This window comes from Malus sylvestris, chromosome 8 (genome assembly GCF_916048215.2).
Source record: "Malus sylvestris chromosome 8, drMalSylv7.2, whole genome shotgun sequence".
Lineage (NCBI taxonomy): Eukaryota > Viridiplantae > Streptophyta > Magnoliopsida > Rosales > Rosaceae > Malus > Malus sylvestris.
In genome coordinates, this window is record NC_062267.1 from 2,405,021 (window position 1) to 2,420,559 (window position 15,539).

Here is a 15,539-nt window from a genome sequence, read left to right on the forward strand (position 1 = left end):
ATATATATACATAGCGCAAAGCGCGCACAAAAACTTCAGGTTATTCACTGAGTCATTTCGTCAATTACTTTATAAGCTTGTTGTCGTCAACTAAACCATGTTGTATACATGTCTACAAATATCGATATATGCTGCACCAATCTAATGAATGATACAAAGAGAGAGAATTTTTGAATTTGTCGGAGGTGTTGTCGATACAACCTGTCAAAATATGCTTAACATACATTACATCAAACAGTTGGTAAGCACAAAAATGATTTGTCCCAACATTTGTCCCAACATTTGGAAGGTCTTCAAAAGACTTTCACATACATATTCTTCGATCTCGTGGGCCTTTTATCCCCATGGATTTACACTTAGGGCACGTTTGTTTGACAGGATTAAGAAGGATTGGACTGGACTAGACTATAGTCCTTTGTTTGGTGTGCATCCGGATTAGCTTTAATGAGCTTAACCCGGACTCGCTTGGATTAACTACCTCCTTAGCCGTTCTTAACGAGCAACCCCAATTTCGGCCGGATTCGTAAGCCCTCTTCTGATAAAGAGAAAATCGCGAGAGTCAGTCGTCCAAGACCCAACGTCGCTCGTCCTGCTCGTCGCACATCGTTCCCTCTTTGCCCTGCTCCATCTTCTTCCTCGCTTCCACAACCATTTGCAAACCCACATCCCGCAAAATTCAAAACAAAAATAAAATATGCAGTTGTTCCATTTTTCAAATTCAGATCCAACCTACAAGCTTAAATCGAACCCAAAAAAAAAAATCGAACCCAGAAACCATAAAACACAAAAATCTACAAGCTTAAATCGAACTCAGAAACCATAAAACACACAAAAAAAAAAAAAAAAAATCTGCAGTGGGTATAAGCTTAAATCGACGATGGGATTGACTGAAGGCAAACTGAACCCAGAAAACATGAAACTCCTTGATTGCAGACCTTCTCCATCTCCCACTTTCGAGCCAATCGCACATGCAACCCAATCCCATCTCCTAAATTTTCTATCTCTTTCTTGCTTCGTCCCTCTCTTTCTTGCATTTTCGTTTGAACGGAGAACAAAAGAAGAAGATGGAGATGAAGAGGAAGAGGGACGAAGAAAAAAAGGGAGAGGGACGAAGTAACATTAGGAAGAAAACAGAGGGAGAGGGGCGGAGAAAAGGCAGAAAGAGAGGATGAATGGAATTGGGATGGAAGAGGGGCGGAGATAAGGCAGAGTTAATAATAAAATATTACAAAATATTTATTAAATAATGTAAAATATTAATAAATATGAATTAAATAATATAATATTAAAATTTGTTATTAGTCTGTTTTTTAGTACTGACACTGCACCAAACGCTTCATTAAACTAGTCCAGCTTAGTCTAGTCTAAGCCAGTCCAGTTTAGTCCCTGCAGCTAGTCCAGTCCGAGACAGTCCGGTGCAACAAACGCACCCTTACAGTTTTCAAAGTCATGCAACTTAATAGTAGATATTTGATGACTCCATAGAGGCCCAGACCGGCCCATGTGAAGAGGCCCAGTGGGACCAAGTCATATAGCCGACTAGCCGTTGGTTACCCACTGAGTTTGCACTTTGGATACTTTACTCAACGGTAAGGAACCCCTTTCCCCGCCACGTCACCGTATAAAGCGCACAAAACGTAACCCGTTTCACAATTTACATGCATAACGTTTACCAACTGAATGCGACTGGCGGCCTAAAGCGTCGGTTGTTCCTCCAACCGCCTCTTCCGGCTTCCCGGTTTGCTGCTTGCTGGTAGTTCGCTTTGAATATCCAAAATACCAATTTTACCCCTCATTTCTACCCCGTGAAAACCCAGAACCTTCTTGATGCTTTACGCACATTAATTGAAACCAATCCAAAGTATTTATCTTCCCTTAATTAAGTAGTTTTAGGTTTGCCGCTTCTTTTCTTTATATTTTGTAACAACTATAATACAATAATCACATATTAATAGACACATCACGAGCGTTGAGGGATACAAATATATACCCTCAGAAAACCAAGTCTTCTGAAATTTACCAGAGTTTGAGAGAAACCATTAATTTTGAATTGGTGATTACAATACCAGCCATAAGCTTAAATATAATTAGCTCAACCCTTGAAAGCTTTGAGGAGTCTTAGAAAATGCAAAAAAAAGTCTTAAGAAATGTACATAAATAAATTGGACGTTAAACGAAAAATCTAATTTTTATTAATGCAGTTTAGAAGTTTAAACTCTAAACTAATCTAACTTACGAAGGGAAAATTTTGAACTCCAACATAACCAAGGGACATGTCGCAGTGCCTTGGGCAAATTGGATATTGGGGGAAGTTTCTCTGTCGCTTTCAAAACCAAAACGGTTAAATGTCACCGACACGCAAGCATCACGGGCTGTTATCGGTACGTTACCCGTTCCAGCCTTCCGTTTTAAATCTGCAGAAAACGGTTCGTTTTTGCGTCACTTTGCTCCCCCCTCGCTTTCACCACTCCACTCTCCTCCTCTCCCCTTCCGCTCTCTGCTTCAAAATTCCAACTTACCATTTTACCCTCCGCTGACGCCCTAATTACCCATCCAACCACCATCCCAAAGAAAAATACACACAACACGCAAGGATAATAATAATCTTCCATTTCGACAGAAAATTCAGCTGAACCCGTCGTTTTGGAGCTCGAAATCGAACCGGCGGAGCTGGAATTCGAAGCTATCGATGGCAATGTCGGTGGCCAGTAAGCTTCAATCTCCGATTTGCGAGCCGCGAGCCGTGCTCGGTCCCGGCGGGAACAGAGTTAGGGTTTTGGAGGGCCCGAAACGCAAAGACGACGGCGCGAAGAAGCCGCCGCAGCAGACACCGAGGCCGAAAAAATCTGTACCGGAATTGCCGGAACCGGTGGTGCGGAGCGACGTGTCGGTGGACAGCACGTGCTCTTCGGACACGTCGTCGAGCGGTTACTCTGCGAAGACGGCGAGTCCTGGAAAGATTGTGAGGCGTAAGAGCTTGAGGCCGGCGAGGGTTGCTTCCGACGATGCCGAGGTGGCCAAGCCCGCCGGTCCGCCGAAACGGTGCGAGTGGATTACACCTCACGCTGGTAAATTTGCTGTGCTCTTTTTAGTAGTTTATATGGTGTTTGGCCGCCTAGAAAATTGATAAGAAAAAGAGGGAAAATTGGAATGTTTGTTTGGAAAATTTGCCTAAATTTAGAAAATTGATAAGAACTTTAAACTCTTTTCATTTGCCAAAGATATATTAGAATTGCTTATAACATGCATATAGTTGAGTTGAGAATCAAGAGCTTGTTTGGATGTGATTGAAAGCGTTTTTAGATAAAATGTTTTTCGGTTCCAAAAGCTATTAAAGCACTAATTATGTACTTTTTTTTCAGGATTTACTTTATTTTTACTAATGATTGGTTTTTAAAATATTTTGACAGAAAACGTTGCACTCATTTTAAAAAGCACATCCAAACGAGCTCTTAAAATTGAGATTTTGCAACATTTTGTTCAATTTGGATTGATTTGCCCGCTTTAATTGACACTATGCTTTACTTAAATAGACCCGATTTATACTTGTTTCCACGACGAAGAATGGGGGGTTCCAGTGTATGACGATAAGAAGCTGTTTGAACTGCTTGTCCTTTCACAAGCTCTAGCGGAACTCAGCTGGCCGGAAATACTGCACAAGAGAGACATATTCAGGTATGCTTGTTTCACAACAATCACAACTGCCATGGTTCATTTCATTTAAGCGTTTCGGATGAAGTAATGTCAGTGTTTGAGATTATACTTTTATGCTGGTTTCATCCCTTGGCAGGAAACTTTTCGACAATTTTGATCCGTCCTCCATTGCAAAGTTTGAAGAGAAGAAACTACTGTCTCTCAAGGTGCTGTCCGAACAAAAGCTTCGTGCAATTGAGGAGAATGCCAAACAAATGCTCAAGGTAATCACTATTCAGTCAATGCACCTTGCGCCGTTGCTTAAGCTCACATTCATAGGGGAATTTTGCCGGTGAATTCCTTCTGAAATATAGGTTTCCATGCGATTCACTCGTTTTGCAGGTTCAGCAGGAGTTTGGTTCCTTCAGTAACTACTGCTGGAGCTTTGTGAACCACAAGCCCGTAAGAAATGGATTCCGTTATGCACGTCAAGTGCCGGTGAAGTCCCCAAAAGCTGAAGCCATAAGTAAAGATTTGATGAAGAGAGGCTTCCGCTGCGTCGGGCCTACTGTCGTTTACTCATTTATGCAAGTGGCGGGGATTGTGAACGATCATCTCGCAACATGCTTCAGGTTCAAGGAATGCAATGCAAATGCCAACGCAGAATCAAAACATAAGATTGAGAAGAAGACAGGAGAAGATGGCACTAAACTAACCGAAGCTACGAAGATCGGAGACCAGAAATGACCGAATTGACTGAGCCAAACTTCTTCGCTAATCGCACAAAATCTACATAATTTAGAAGTTACTGTAAGAAGGTGAAAAATCAGATGTTCTCTAGTAGTTTTTGCATGCTTTTATCATGTCTGTGTCATTAAACTAACTAGGTAAGAGTGTTATGCTTGCACAGTTGTATCTAAAAACCTTCTCATCCCTTGTAATTTGCTCTTCATTTAGTGTCCTGTAATAAATATCCGCTATTGTTTTGGTGTATTGCTTTGAATATTTTGCTCTCAATGGAAATTTTCGAGGCGTTACCCACACCGGCTTCGCTACGAAGGCGTCCCAAATGAATAACGTGATGTCATGTGTTTTAACGTTCTCACATGACATTCCGTGGTGTATACCTGATCTTTATAACATTGCAATACTTGATTCGAAATTACGTTTTGGAAAATATTTCTACAAAAAATAAATTAAAAGTACATTTGAGAAAGAAAAACGATACACAACAACAATACCAATATCAAAATTAAAACATCTCAAACAAATTCGAACGGAAAAATTAAGAAATAAAATAACTTCAGATCTTACAGACAACAAGTATGGTTTGAGATACGCAGATTGACCCAGAAAGGGTTGTGGCAGATCGCCAACCTCTTTTCTCCTCATTATCTTTCATAACTCAGTTGCTCACACTTCGGGATTGGATTAAATCCGAGCCTTTCCATTCCCAAGCGTGAGCTCCAAGTCATCCAATCCCACCTCGTGAATCTTCTCTCCGATCCACGGCTTTACGTCCGGGATTTGATCCGCGGGAATATTCTGCTGAGGGAAAGCAGGCTTCACAAGACTGAAGGTCGGAGAGGCTGGCATTGCTGACAGAGAAGGAGCAAATCTCTGGAAGCAAACCCATTGTCCGGAATCGACGGTGGAAGCATCGGACTCGTCGCATTCGGGGATAGTGGCAGCTGTAGGATGAGGATGGTGTTGGCGGGTCGGGCTCGCTGGAGCGGAGACGGCGTAAAATGGGTAATCGAAAGAGGCCATGGACTGTTTGGCAATGGTGTCCCAGTTGGGAATTGGGTTGGGGCGTCTGGAGGTCGGGGAGGAGAGCGGCGGGGTTACAGGGGCACTGTTGGAAATTCGCAGGGGAGGAAGAGATGGTGGGATTGCAGAGCGGAGATAGTGAATTGGATTGGACGAATTAGTGACGGGATCGAAACGGGTGGGACTGGGATAGGACGAAGACGACGGACTGACTTGGTAGGACGGGATTGGACTCGGATTTAGCGAAGAGTACGGGCTGATCTTGGTTGATGCGGCCGGCGTATCAGTTTGACTCGGCTTTAATCCCTGTACAACAACAAACACAATCCAATTAATTGAATTCATCATAATTTTCTACGGATCTAAGCTACAAGAAATTGAAATTAAAATTAACTATAAATTAAATAAGGATTTGGGATAATTAAAGTACGGCGACCTTCCGGTAGGTGGTGCCGTCGTCCTCGACGGTCCAGCCGGCCTGGAGGCAGAGAGCTTTAAGGACCTCGTTGTTGTCGCAGTGCTTGGGCAAATTGAAGTCTCCCTGAGCTCGGAGGCCGGCGAATATCTTCGCCGCGATGGCTCTCCTCCTCCGCTCTCTCCTCCGGTTGTTCTCCCTCTCCCGCCACGACGGCTTCCTCCGCGCCATCGTCGCCGCTGAAGTCGCCCCATCCGACGTCATTCTTCGAACCAATCAGCTCCCTCTACCTCTCTCTCGGCCGCAGAGATTGTAAATGGTCGAGCTCAGGTGCGTCGCAGGGGATTTAAACCCGGCAGAATCACGAGGAATGCGCTTCCGCTTTTTCGCTGGTTTGTGTGGAAGAATCTCTCTCTTCTCCTTCTCTCTCCTCTCAGTGCTAGCTGAAAGAAAAAAGAAGCTGAGAAAGGATACCACGCACTGCGGGTGCACTGAAAGGCCTTGCGGTCGGCGTTTTTTATTGGTTGCACTCATAGTGGTTTCTCGATAGCTGATCAAGGGCCGTTAGATTAGGATCGTGTTATATATACGATCAGTGATTGAAGACCTATCTTTTACATAGTGTTTCCGAGCGCAGGCGAGTTGGTCTCCGTTGCGAGTGTGTGAGAGAGAAACGCTTTTCGCCGCGTGGATTTTGATTATATAACTGTTTTTCCCGACGAACTATTAATTCTCTCGCGGGTCCGGCAGTTTCCATGGGACCCACTTTTCTGGTTGGGTTTTTCTGTTTTGGGAAGGGATCTTAGGACTTTTATGATTGAGATAGTTTATCGTACATCGTATGGTTATAAATTATTTTAAAATTTAAAATTTAAAATTAAATATAAATAGTACCTAATGAAAACATACAATGTATAATAAACAATTAAGATCACAAAATCTTTAGAATCCCAAAAAAAAAAATCCAAGAAGGATCCTCAGAAATAGGATTTGGAAGGATCCCAGAAAAAGGATCCTCTCGATCCTTTTCCTTCTGTTTTGTTCTCTTCATGGGGATTTGGGTAAGATAATGGGCTTTGAGTTCCAACATTTAATGCCTATTTCACCAGGCCCAACCCAAAATTACGGGTTATGGATCAAACATGCTGAAAAACTGATTGCAATTTGCATTCATGCATCTTTGGGAGAAGAACTCGCATACAACTAACATGCTAAAGTGATGATGTTTTAAACTAATCATGAAATGTTATGTCAGTAAATTAAAGCACATGACGATGCATAAGGGATTGGGACACCGTCACTATGTAGTCCCATTTCTCTAAAGTTTTATGTTTTCATGAGTTTAATCTAATACTCCGAATGAGCAAAATGCTAAATCATACGTATAATAGTTATGATTTTATACATGCACCCCCAAATTATGGGCTGAAAATTTGCCACAAGACAAGACCGTAAATGATTGGTTGAACTGGGAGACACAATATGTTGAATTGTTGTTTTATTAATAACTGCATCCCCAAATTATCGAACCATCAACAAAAAAGGGCCACGACAGTTAAATTGAAATGGTAAGTCAAAACCAAGCCTTAACATGATGCCATGTTATTAATGGAAGGAAGATCAAAATTACACTAATACACACGATGCCATGTTATTAATGGAAGGAAGATCAAAATTACACTAATACACACTCTCCTGCTACAAGTATGGGCTGAAAATGTGCCACCAGACAATCCCCCACCAAGTACTCACCTGAAATGCAGAAAACACCCCAAAAACATACAAACCTTCAACCTCATACAACCATGGTTGGACCACGAATAAGCAAAACCCTAGATAAACCAAATCAGTAGAAGTCACCCGTTTTGCACCCAGGAAAATGGGCGCCACACACCCATATGTTTCCCTCGATCGATTTTCTCACGTTCAATCCAAACAATTTTGGATTGTCCCTCAAAAGATCAGCTGCTTCTTGATTCAAGGGGTCCTCATGGTTAGGTTCCTGCATGAAGAAATGCAGGATTTGAGTTCACAACAGGTACACATCCAAATAAAACCTAGCAACAACAAAACGGATTGTTTGTTTGAGGTCACGAAATATTTTGTGTTACGATCAGAGATACCGTGAATAGGTGATACAATCCGTAAATAACATGTTTATATTTAAGACAGGTTTCCAGTCTTCCCGAAGAATGTTAAGGCAAGTGTTTCCTTCTAAGTCGATGTTGGGATGGTAGATCTGCACAGATGGTATGCGTTATACAACACCAGATATATATTATGGTTTGGATCGTAACCAATATACACGAAAGTTAAGTTCTGATATAACTAAGGTTTCGTTACCTTGGTTTTGCACTTGACCTTCGGAGGCTCATGAGGGTAGACTGCGGGAACTTTAAACGTGAAGACAAACCCACCACCCCTGCGACAAGAGGTACAAAATGTCGATGTCAGCAAGATGACATCGAAGTTGTAAAATCCAAACAACGTATAGAGAGCCAAATGAAGCTTCAGATCAAAGGTTACTTACATATAATATCCCCGATGAGGTGTAATGGTAATCTCAAAGTCCATCAAATCATCCTTTCCATTGGGGAATGAAATCTTGCATTCTTCTGGCATGTTCAACTCACTTATATCTACAAGACAACAGCATAATACAATTGAAGGACAACAACAACAACAAAGCCATTTCTCACTAAATGGGATCGGCAATATGAATTCTAGAACGTCATTACGTTAAGTACTGTGTCATAATACAAATGAAAGGCTGTTTGAAGGAATTAAAATAAACACCGAAACCTTGCCTTTACGTAAGTTGGAGTTAAACGTGTATTTAGGAACTTAATATGCGTGTAAGCGAATAGCTTTGTACCACATTGCAGCAAATCATAACATATATACATAATAAAATCATATTTACCTCTATGAAGACGCAATTCGCCTGCACTTTGCTTCTTTACGAGATCATTCTCCTTTGCGTTTTCAGCTGTTTCCTTTTGCTTTTCTTTCACTTTAAACAATCTAATCATGGTTTCTGTAATTAAAAGAAAAGCATGCATTTAAAACGGATAATAAGATGAACCATACATGTCTGTTGTAAGTGTTAACAATTTGTGAACAAAAACATCGAAGAAAACCTGCTCGACGAAATGCTGCAGAAAAGCAAAAGGAAAGGAAATGGAATGGGAAAGCAAAGATAGGAAAGGCACAATGAAGACGGCCAAGGAATGAAACGGATTTATAGTCTTCCTTTCTTCTCTATTCTTGTCTTCCTGCTACTTGTTCGTGCGGCCATAGGCTTCTCTTTCCAAAATACAAATCATATCAACATGCCGTCGACTGTATTTGGAAAAAAAAATAAAAAATGTATTCGAAAACAAAAAATACAAATCATATCAACGACATGTCGTCGGCTGTATTTGAAAAAAAATCCCAAAGTACAAATCATATCAATGACATGCCGTCAGTTGTATTTGAAAAAATAAAACTAAAAATGTGTTCAAAAATTAAAAATACAAATCATATCAACGACATGTCCTCGATTGTATTTGAAAAAAAAAATGTATTCGAAAACTAAAAATACAAATTATATCAACGACATGTCGTCGGCTGTATGTGAAAAAAAAAATCCAAAATACAAGTCATATAAAAAAAATTCCAAAGTACAAATCATATCAATGACATGCCGTCAGTTGTATTTGAAAAAATAAAAATAAAAATGTGTTCAAAAATTAAAAATACAAATCATATCAACGACATGTCCTCGACTGTATTTGAAAAAAAAATGTATTCGAAAACTAAAAATACAAATTATATCAACGACATGTCGTCGGCTGTATTTGAAAAAAAAAATCCAAAATACAAGTCATATCAAAAAAATTCCAAAGTACAAATCATATCAATGACATGCTGTCAGTTGTATTTGAAAAAATAAAAATAAAAATGTGTTCAAAAAATTAAAAATACAAATCATATCAACGACATGTCCTCGACTGTATTTGAAAAAAGATAAAAATGTATTCGAAAACTAAAAATACAAATTATATCAACGACATGTTGTTGGCTGTATTTGAAAAAAAAAATCCAAAATACAAGTCATATCAATGATATGCCGCCGGTTGTATCTGAAAAAATAAAATTAAAATGAAATCAAAAATTAAAAATACAAATCATATCAACGACATGTTGTCGACTGTATTTGTAAAAAAATAAAAATGTATTCAAAAACTAAAAATATGATTGACGTTGCCAATGATTGAACCCAGGTCACCTGGGTGACAAGCGAAAATACTTACCACTATACTACAGCGACCTTGTTGAAAAATTTGCATGTCTAATTTAAGTACGTCTAAAATACTGCCACTTTAAGTCCATGACTTCGTTTTATACTTTATAGATTTTACTTTTCTACTTAACTACATGCAAAGCTGATGGAAGCTTAAAAAAATGGAGATAATCGACCCAATGATATCATCGTTTTAGATAGGTGCATTACTGAGTTAATTTAATGGTGCTTAATTTCAAATACACCTCTTGAGAATTCTAGTGTTTTCACAAAACCCCCTATATTTTTAAAACTACACAAAACCTCATTCATTACATTAGACTTGTAACATAAGGAAAGATGTTTCAGTGTGTCAGGAGGTCCGGTATAACAAGTGTAAAAACATAATTGGTTGAAAATTTGAAAAAAAAAAATACATATATATTTCTAACTAATTGTATTAAGACACTTGATGTACCGAACCATATTTTAAATAAGCTAAATTTTTTTAACATATATGCAGAATAAGTCAAAATTACAAAAAGACCCTCGCGGATGTCAACTTGTGGTTAGTTACAAATTTTGATTAGAAAGTAAAATCTACGCAATGTGGTTGTTAAAAAATATATATATTTCTAACTAATTGTATTAAGACATACATGCAGAATAAGTCAAAATTACAAAAACACCCTCACGGATTTCAGCTTGTGGTTAGTTACAAATTTTGATTAAAAAGTAAAATCCCCAAACTACTCGGCCAGACTAAAAATCCACGCATGGTGGTTATTAAATCGGAGTAGGATTATCTCTCATCTTAATATCTTTTATCTCTTTTTATTTAAACAGTTGTAATTACGCTACATTTACATTTTATTTTAAATTTTTTTATATAAAGAATAAAATGAAAAGAAGAGTGTAAGGTAAGGAGATGGTAATAATAGGGAGAGAGAATCTTACTCCTATTAAATCCTAGCCATGCCTCATAATCAACTTCTGAATATCCCATCAATCCATCATGCCCCTACGCTATGCATAGGATTCTTCAAACCCATTTTCCTACGTTTATGGGGAATGTATAGTTTTATTTTCTCATCTAAAGGAAAACTAAGGAGAATATTTTGAAATGGAACCTCCCTCTATCTTACTCACTCCCTCCATCTCATTCCTCTCTCCCTCTCCTCTGTAAACTCGCTCCCTCTATCTCCTTCCTCTCTCCCTCTTCTCTGTAAACTCGCTCTCTCTCCTTCTTCTTTCTCCCTCTTCTCTCTTCTACCTTTCAGAAATGGAAATCCCGAGTTGGCTAACATTCTACCTTCCGTTTACGGAGTTATTTTCCTGCTTTTTATCCTATATGCTTGTATTGTTTACTTAGGACAACCTGCGGAGGAAGGGAATGAGACAACCTGCGGAGGTTGTCCTAAGTAAACAATACAAGCATATAGGATAAAAAGCAGGAAAATACATCCGTAAACAGAAGGTAGAATGTTAGCCAACTCGGGATGTTACATTTCAGAAAGGTAGAAGAGAGAAGAGGGAGAAAGAAGAATAAGAGAGAGCGAGTTTACAGAGAAGAGGGAGGGAGGAAGGAGATAGAGGGAACGAGTTTACAGAGAAGAGGGAGAGAGGAATGAGATAGAGGGAGTGTGTATAAGAGAGAGAAGGGGAGGGAGGGAGAGTGAGTGAGTGACTGTAGCTGTAAATATAGGACTTCAAACGCAGCAGCTGGTAGGAATGGGTACTAAAAATTCCTTTGGACAAATAAAAAAGGAAAACAGAAAATCAAAAAACATGTAGCCACTGTGACCGCAACTGTATACTGGTGCAAAACCTCCTTAACCTAAAACTTAATCCCACAAACCACTATCCCTCTCAGTCCACTGATATCCAGAATACCATTATGCCCTTTCATTCCTTTTGCAATTAACTTTATACATTTTATCGATACTATTACTGTTTTTGTCCATGTAGTCATGCAAGTATGTAAAGAAGCTAAATTTTTAAACCCGGTCACTTATATACATTTTACGCAAAATGTTACTGTTTTTGTTCATGTATCGTACAAGAATAATAAGATCGGTTATGCAAGTTGAAATAACATATTTGGATATGCTCTAAATTCACTTAACTTGTGGAAAGAGAAATTTGAACTCGAATGTTCAAGATTTCTTTGCATAAGCAAATATCATAAGACCGACCATGCAAGTCGAAACAACATATTTTACAAGTATAATTAATATAAAAATCAATGAACAAACTATATCTAAAACTAAAATACAGAGTTGACAACACATTTTATAATTCAATAGAAAACTATCAGAAATCAAAACATTTTGGTATCGATATAAGTTAGGTGCACACTTTGAAAAAAAAATTATATCGAAAATTCCTAGTTATTAGAATCTCTAAATCCATTCAAATTTTCATTTCAACTTTTGAAAAAACATCAAATTCGAAATTTTTGTGCAGAGATTCAAAAAAATTTATTGTCAAAAATTAAAATCTCATTCCGACTTGGACCCCTAGTTGAATCTTATTATTTAAATCATTAAGATATCAAATGAGCTTTGAAACTTTAAGAAGTGGAGATAATTAGTAAGTGATAATCGTTTGACACGAACAATAATATTATATGTAAAACCTATATTTGGATTCTGGCAATAACAAAATTCTTTGTTTCCACATTATTTTTTTGGAAACGCCAGTTGAACCTATGAACTTATGAAAGATGTGACAAGCTATGACTGATTGACCGCAGGCTGAGGGAGGGCCACAACTTTCATTTACCTATGGTATGGACTCTGTCACGCATTTTTCTCTGGTGAGGGTGGGAGTGGTTGGGTCATGGTGTTTAAGTGGGCTTGGGAGGGAAGGGAAGAGGCTGGCTTTTCTGCTGCTTCCTGGTTTTGATGAATTTACCAAATTAGCCTTGTTTTTGGACTGGTGTGTAAGACCAAGCAACGACCAAGTCAATTTAAAATTAGATATATACAATAATTTTGGTGACCCAGAAAATTACTGAAATATTGTGATGGTGTGTCGGCAACGTAGACCCAGCACTTCTCCCCTCAGTACACACCAAGCACGGCAACGCAGACCCTGTCTCATTCCAGACTGATTTTATCGAAGCACGATATTATCTGCTTTAGGCTCAGCTCGCACGATTTTATTTATGGAAAAACACAAAAACTTCTTAGTGGATCATCCATCCTAGAATTATTCTCGCTTGAACTCATTTAACTTCGGAGTTCCGATGAACTTCGAAGCCAGTGAGGTTCCAAAAGGCCTCGTAGTAAATGGAGGTGAACATGTATATATAAGGCATATCATTCCCTCTCTGTTGATCGATGTGAGATGTTGGAGACCCAGCATGGAACAGAGATAACCACTGAAATTTTTGACCTTTTGCTGGGTTTTGGGGTGGAAGAGAAGTAAACAGAGCCTATAGGAGGAACCAATTAATATGCAACTCGAAAACGAGTTTATCGAAATAATAAATATCATACTATTCTCATATAACAAGTTTGGGATGCAACTGTAACACAGAATACAGTCTATGACCCGTCAAGTCAGAGACAAAAATGGTGTCGCTCGGATTAAGCTATGGTTGGATGCTCATTTACTTTGGTCTAGCTCACCCGGCCAGTTTCATAAAACAAGGTTGATGCTTTTCATTTTTGTTAATAAAGTTAGACGAGTTTAACAACGGGAACTAGCTTTTGAATTTGTCGTATCATTTGGTATTCAAAGCTATGGAACTAAAATTATGAACCCATATTGTTCCAAGAATATATGAAGCATATATGCTAATTAATAAACACGATTTTTACAAGTAATTATCTATAAGCAACAATTAAGCTTAGACGGGCTTGGCCCCAATGGCCCGAAGACATAACGGTTCACCTAAATTCAAGCATTCAATTCAACCAACGATGGACTTGTTGCTTATTTAAGGGTACCCCTTATTTAATTAGGAAAACTAATGAAAAGGGCTTGAAAACTTTGAGTTTTAATGATAAGGACAAAATAAAGGGTAAAGTGAATAGTACCAGGATTGACTTTTTAGTGTAAAAATGTGGTTTTTCGTTAAAGTGAACAGTACCGGGTGCTTTTCGTTAAAGTTCCCTATTTAATTAAGTACTCAACATCTTGAGTTTGATTCTCACCCTTAAATATCGCCTGTCTCGATCTCTATCTCTCCCTCTCATCCATGAATGCCGAATAATTGCTGGAGGATATTGAGACGTTAAGAAAAGAGGGGAAGTGAAACATGTAGGAAACTTCCATGTAAAAGAAAAAAAATTATATTTTCAATTTTAACTTTGATCTTTATATTACGACCATGAGATTTTTATCAAACGGATAAGAACAGAAGCTCAAGTAAGTGTCTGAGGAAGATAATTAGGAGTAAACAATTCTTTCCCTATATGGTATTCATTGACCACAATCAATCTTCAATGTTTCACACGGTAATGTCCTCTGTTCAATTTTTGACGCTTGTGCATACACAATAATGGCTATGGAGGCTAAAATAACTCGGTAAGTCTTTTTGGACTCTCAAAAAATAGACTACTTTGACGAAGCAACCAGATGCTTCTTAATTTGAAAAATAAAATAAAAATAGTGGAACTTTTTAATTTTCCTATTTATGTCCCATCCTCTAATATATGAATATATATTTACGCAAAATATCATTATACCCTTGCATTCCTTTTGCAATCAACTTTATACATTTTATGGATACTCTTACTGTTTTTGTCCATGTAGTCATGCAAGTATGTAGACAAGCTAGATTTTTAAACTCGGTCACAAATATACATTTTACGCAAAATGTTACTATTTTTGTGCATCACAAGTTTGACTTTCACAATTGTACATGTGCACATTTTATTTGTGTCGTACATGGTCATGCAAGTTGAAACAATATATTTAGATATGCTCTAAATTCACTTAACTTGTGGAAAGAAAATTTTGAACTCGAACATTCCAGACTCATTTACATAAACAAATATCGTAAGACCGACCATGCAAGTCGAAACAACATATTTTCGCAGGCAATATTAACACCAACATATCTACTATTCTTGCAAACCAAACACCAGCTTCTCCCTCACATTTGCCCGGCACCTTGCTCTCTCACAATACAAACCAAAACAGCGAAGCAGCCACCTATTGCTAGACCAAAATTGTTGGAGCAGGCTTGGTGTTGTTATTGAAAGCAATTCCCAAAAAAAAAAAAAAAAAAGCCGTATGAGGCGGCATTGAATCGGAACCCTAGATCGTCGTGTTTGTCATCTCCGGGCCATGACCTGTTTTGTACCCCTTTGGACAAACAGAAAATGAAAATAGAAAAACAAAAAACGAGTGGCCAACCTCCTCCTCACACCTCCTCTTCACACCTCAATTGGAAATTGGGATTTCAATTCAACTTTTTTTAAGTATATATGGTATTATTGT

The 15,539-nt window shown here is 38.4% G+C and overlaps 2 protein-coding genes and 1 pseudogene across 2 annotated transcripts; 1 reads left to right on the top strand and 2 right to left on the bottom strand.

The window, feature by feature from the left end:
* Positions 1 to 2,424: 2,424 nt before the first annotated feature.
* On the top strand, positions 2,425 to 4,626 carry LOC126633431 (uncharacterized). The gene is made up of 4 exons (XM_050304039.1): positions 2,425 to 3,068; positions 3,534 to 3,675; positions 3,791 to 3,917; positions 4,036 to 4,626. Exons 1-4 carry the CDS (start codon positions 2,690 to 2,692, stop codon positions 4,378 to 4,380), a joined length of 993 nt encoding a protein of 330 aa, XP_050159996.1. The 5' UTR covers positions 2,425 to 2,689; the 3' UTR covers positions 4,381 to 4,626.
* Positions 4,627 to 4,766: 140 nt separating this feature from the next.
* On the bottom strand, positions 4,767 to 6,259 carry LOC126633434 (protein BRASSINAZOLE-RESISTANT 1). Its single transcript, XM_050304042.1, has 2 exons — positions 5,840 to 6,259; positions 4,767 to 5,709 (listed from the first exon to the last, which is right to left on the bottom strand). Exons 1-2 carry the CDS (start codon positions 6,080 to 6,082, stop codon positions 5,065 to 5,067), a joined length of 888 nt encoding a protein of 295 aa, XP_050159999.1. The 5' UTR covers positions 6,083 to 6,259; the 3' UTR covers positions 4,767 to 5,064.
* Positions 6,260 to 7,400: 1,141 nt separating this feature from the next.
* Positions 7,401 to 15,539, bottom strand: part of LOC126633436 (NEDD8-conjugating enzyme Ubc12-like) — a 34,996-nt pseudogene continuing 26,857 nt past the window's right edge.

What these genes read in the sequence shown, in the direction of transcription:
- LOC126633431 (XM_050304039.1), top strand. Translation starts at nt 2,690, where the DNA reads ATGGCAATGTCGGTGGCCAGTAAGCTTCAATCTCCGATTTGCGAGCCG. An exon ending in CACAAGAGAGACATATTCAG is followed by an intron (nt 3,676 to 3,790) that starts GTATGCTTGTTT and finishes ATCCCTTGGCAG; the next exon opens with GAAACTTTTCGACAATTTTG. An exon ending in ATGCCAAACAAATGCTCAAG is followed by an intron (nt 3,918 to 4,035) that starts GTAATCACTATT and finishes CTCGTTTTGCAG; the next exon opens with GTTCAGCAGGAGTTTGGTTC.
- LOC126633434 (XM_050304042.1), bottom strand. Translation starts at nt 6,082, where the DNA reads ATGACGTCGGATGGGGCGACTTCAGCGGCGACGATGGCGCGGAGGAAG. An exon ending in ACGGCACCACCTACCGGAAG is followed by an intron (nt 5,710 to 5,839) that starts GTCGCCGTACTT and finishes GTTGTTGTACAG; the next exon opens with GGATTAAAGCCGAGTCAAAC.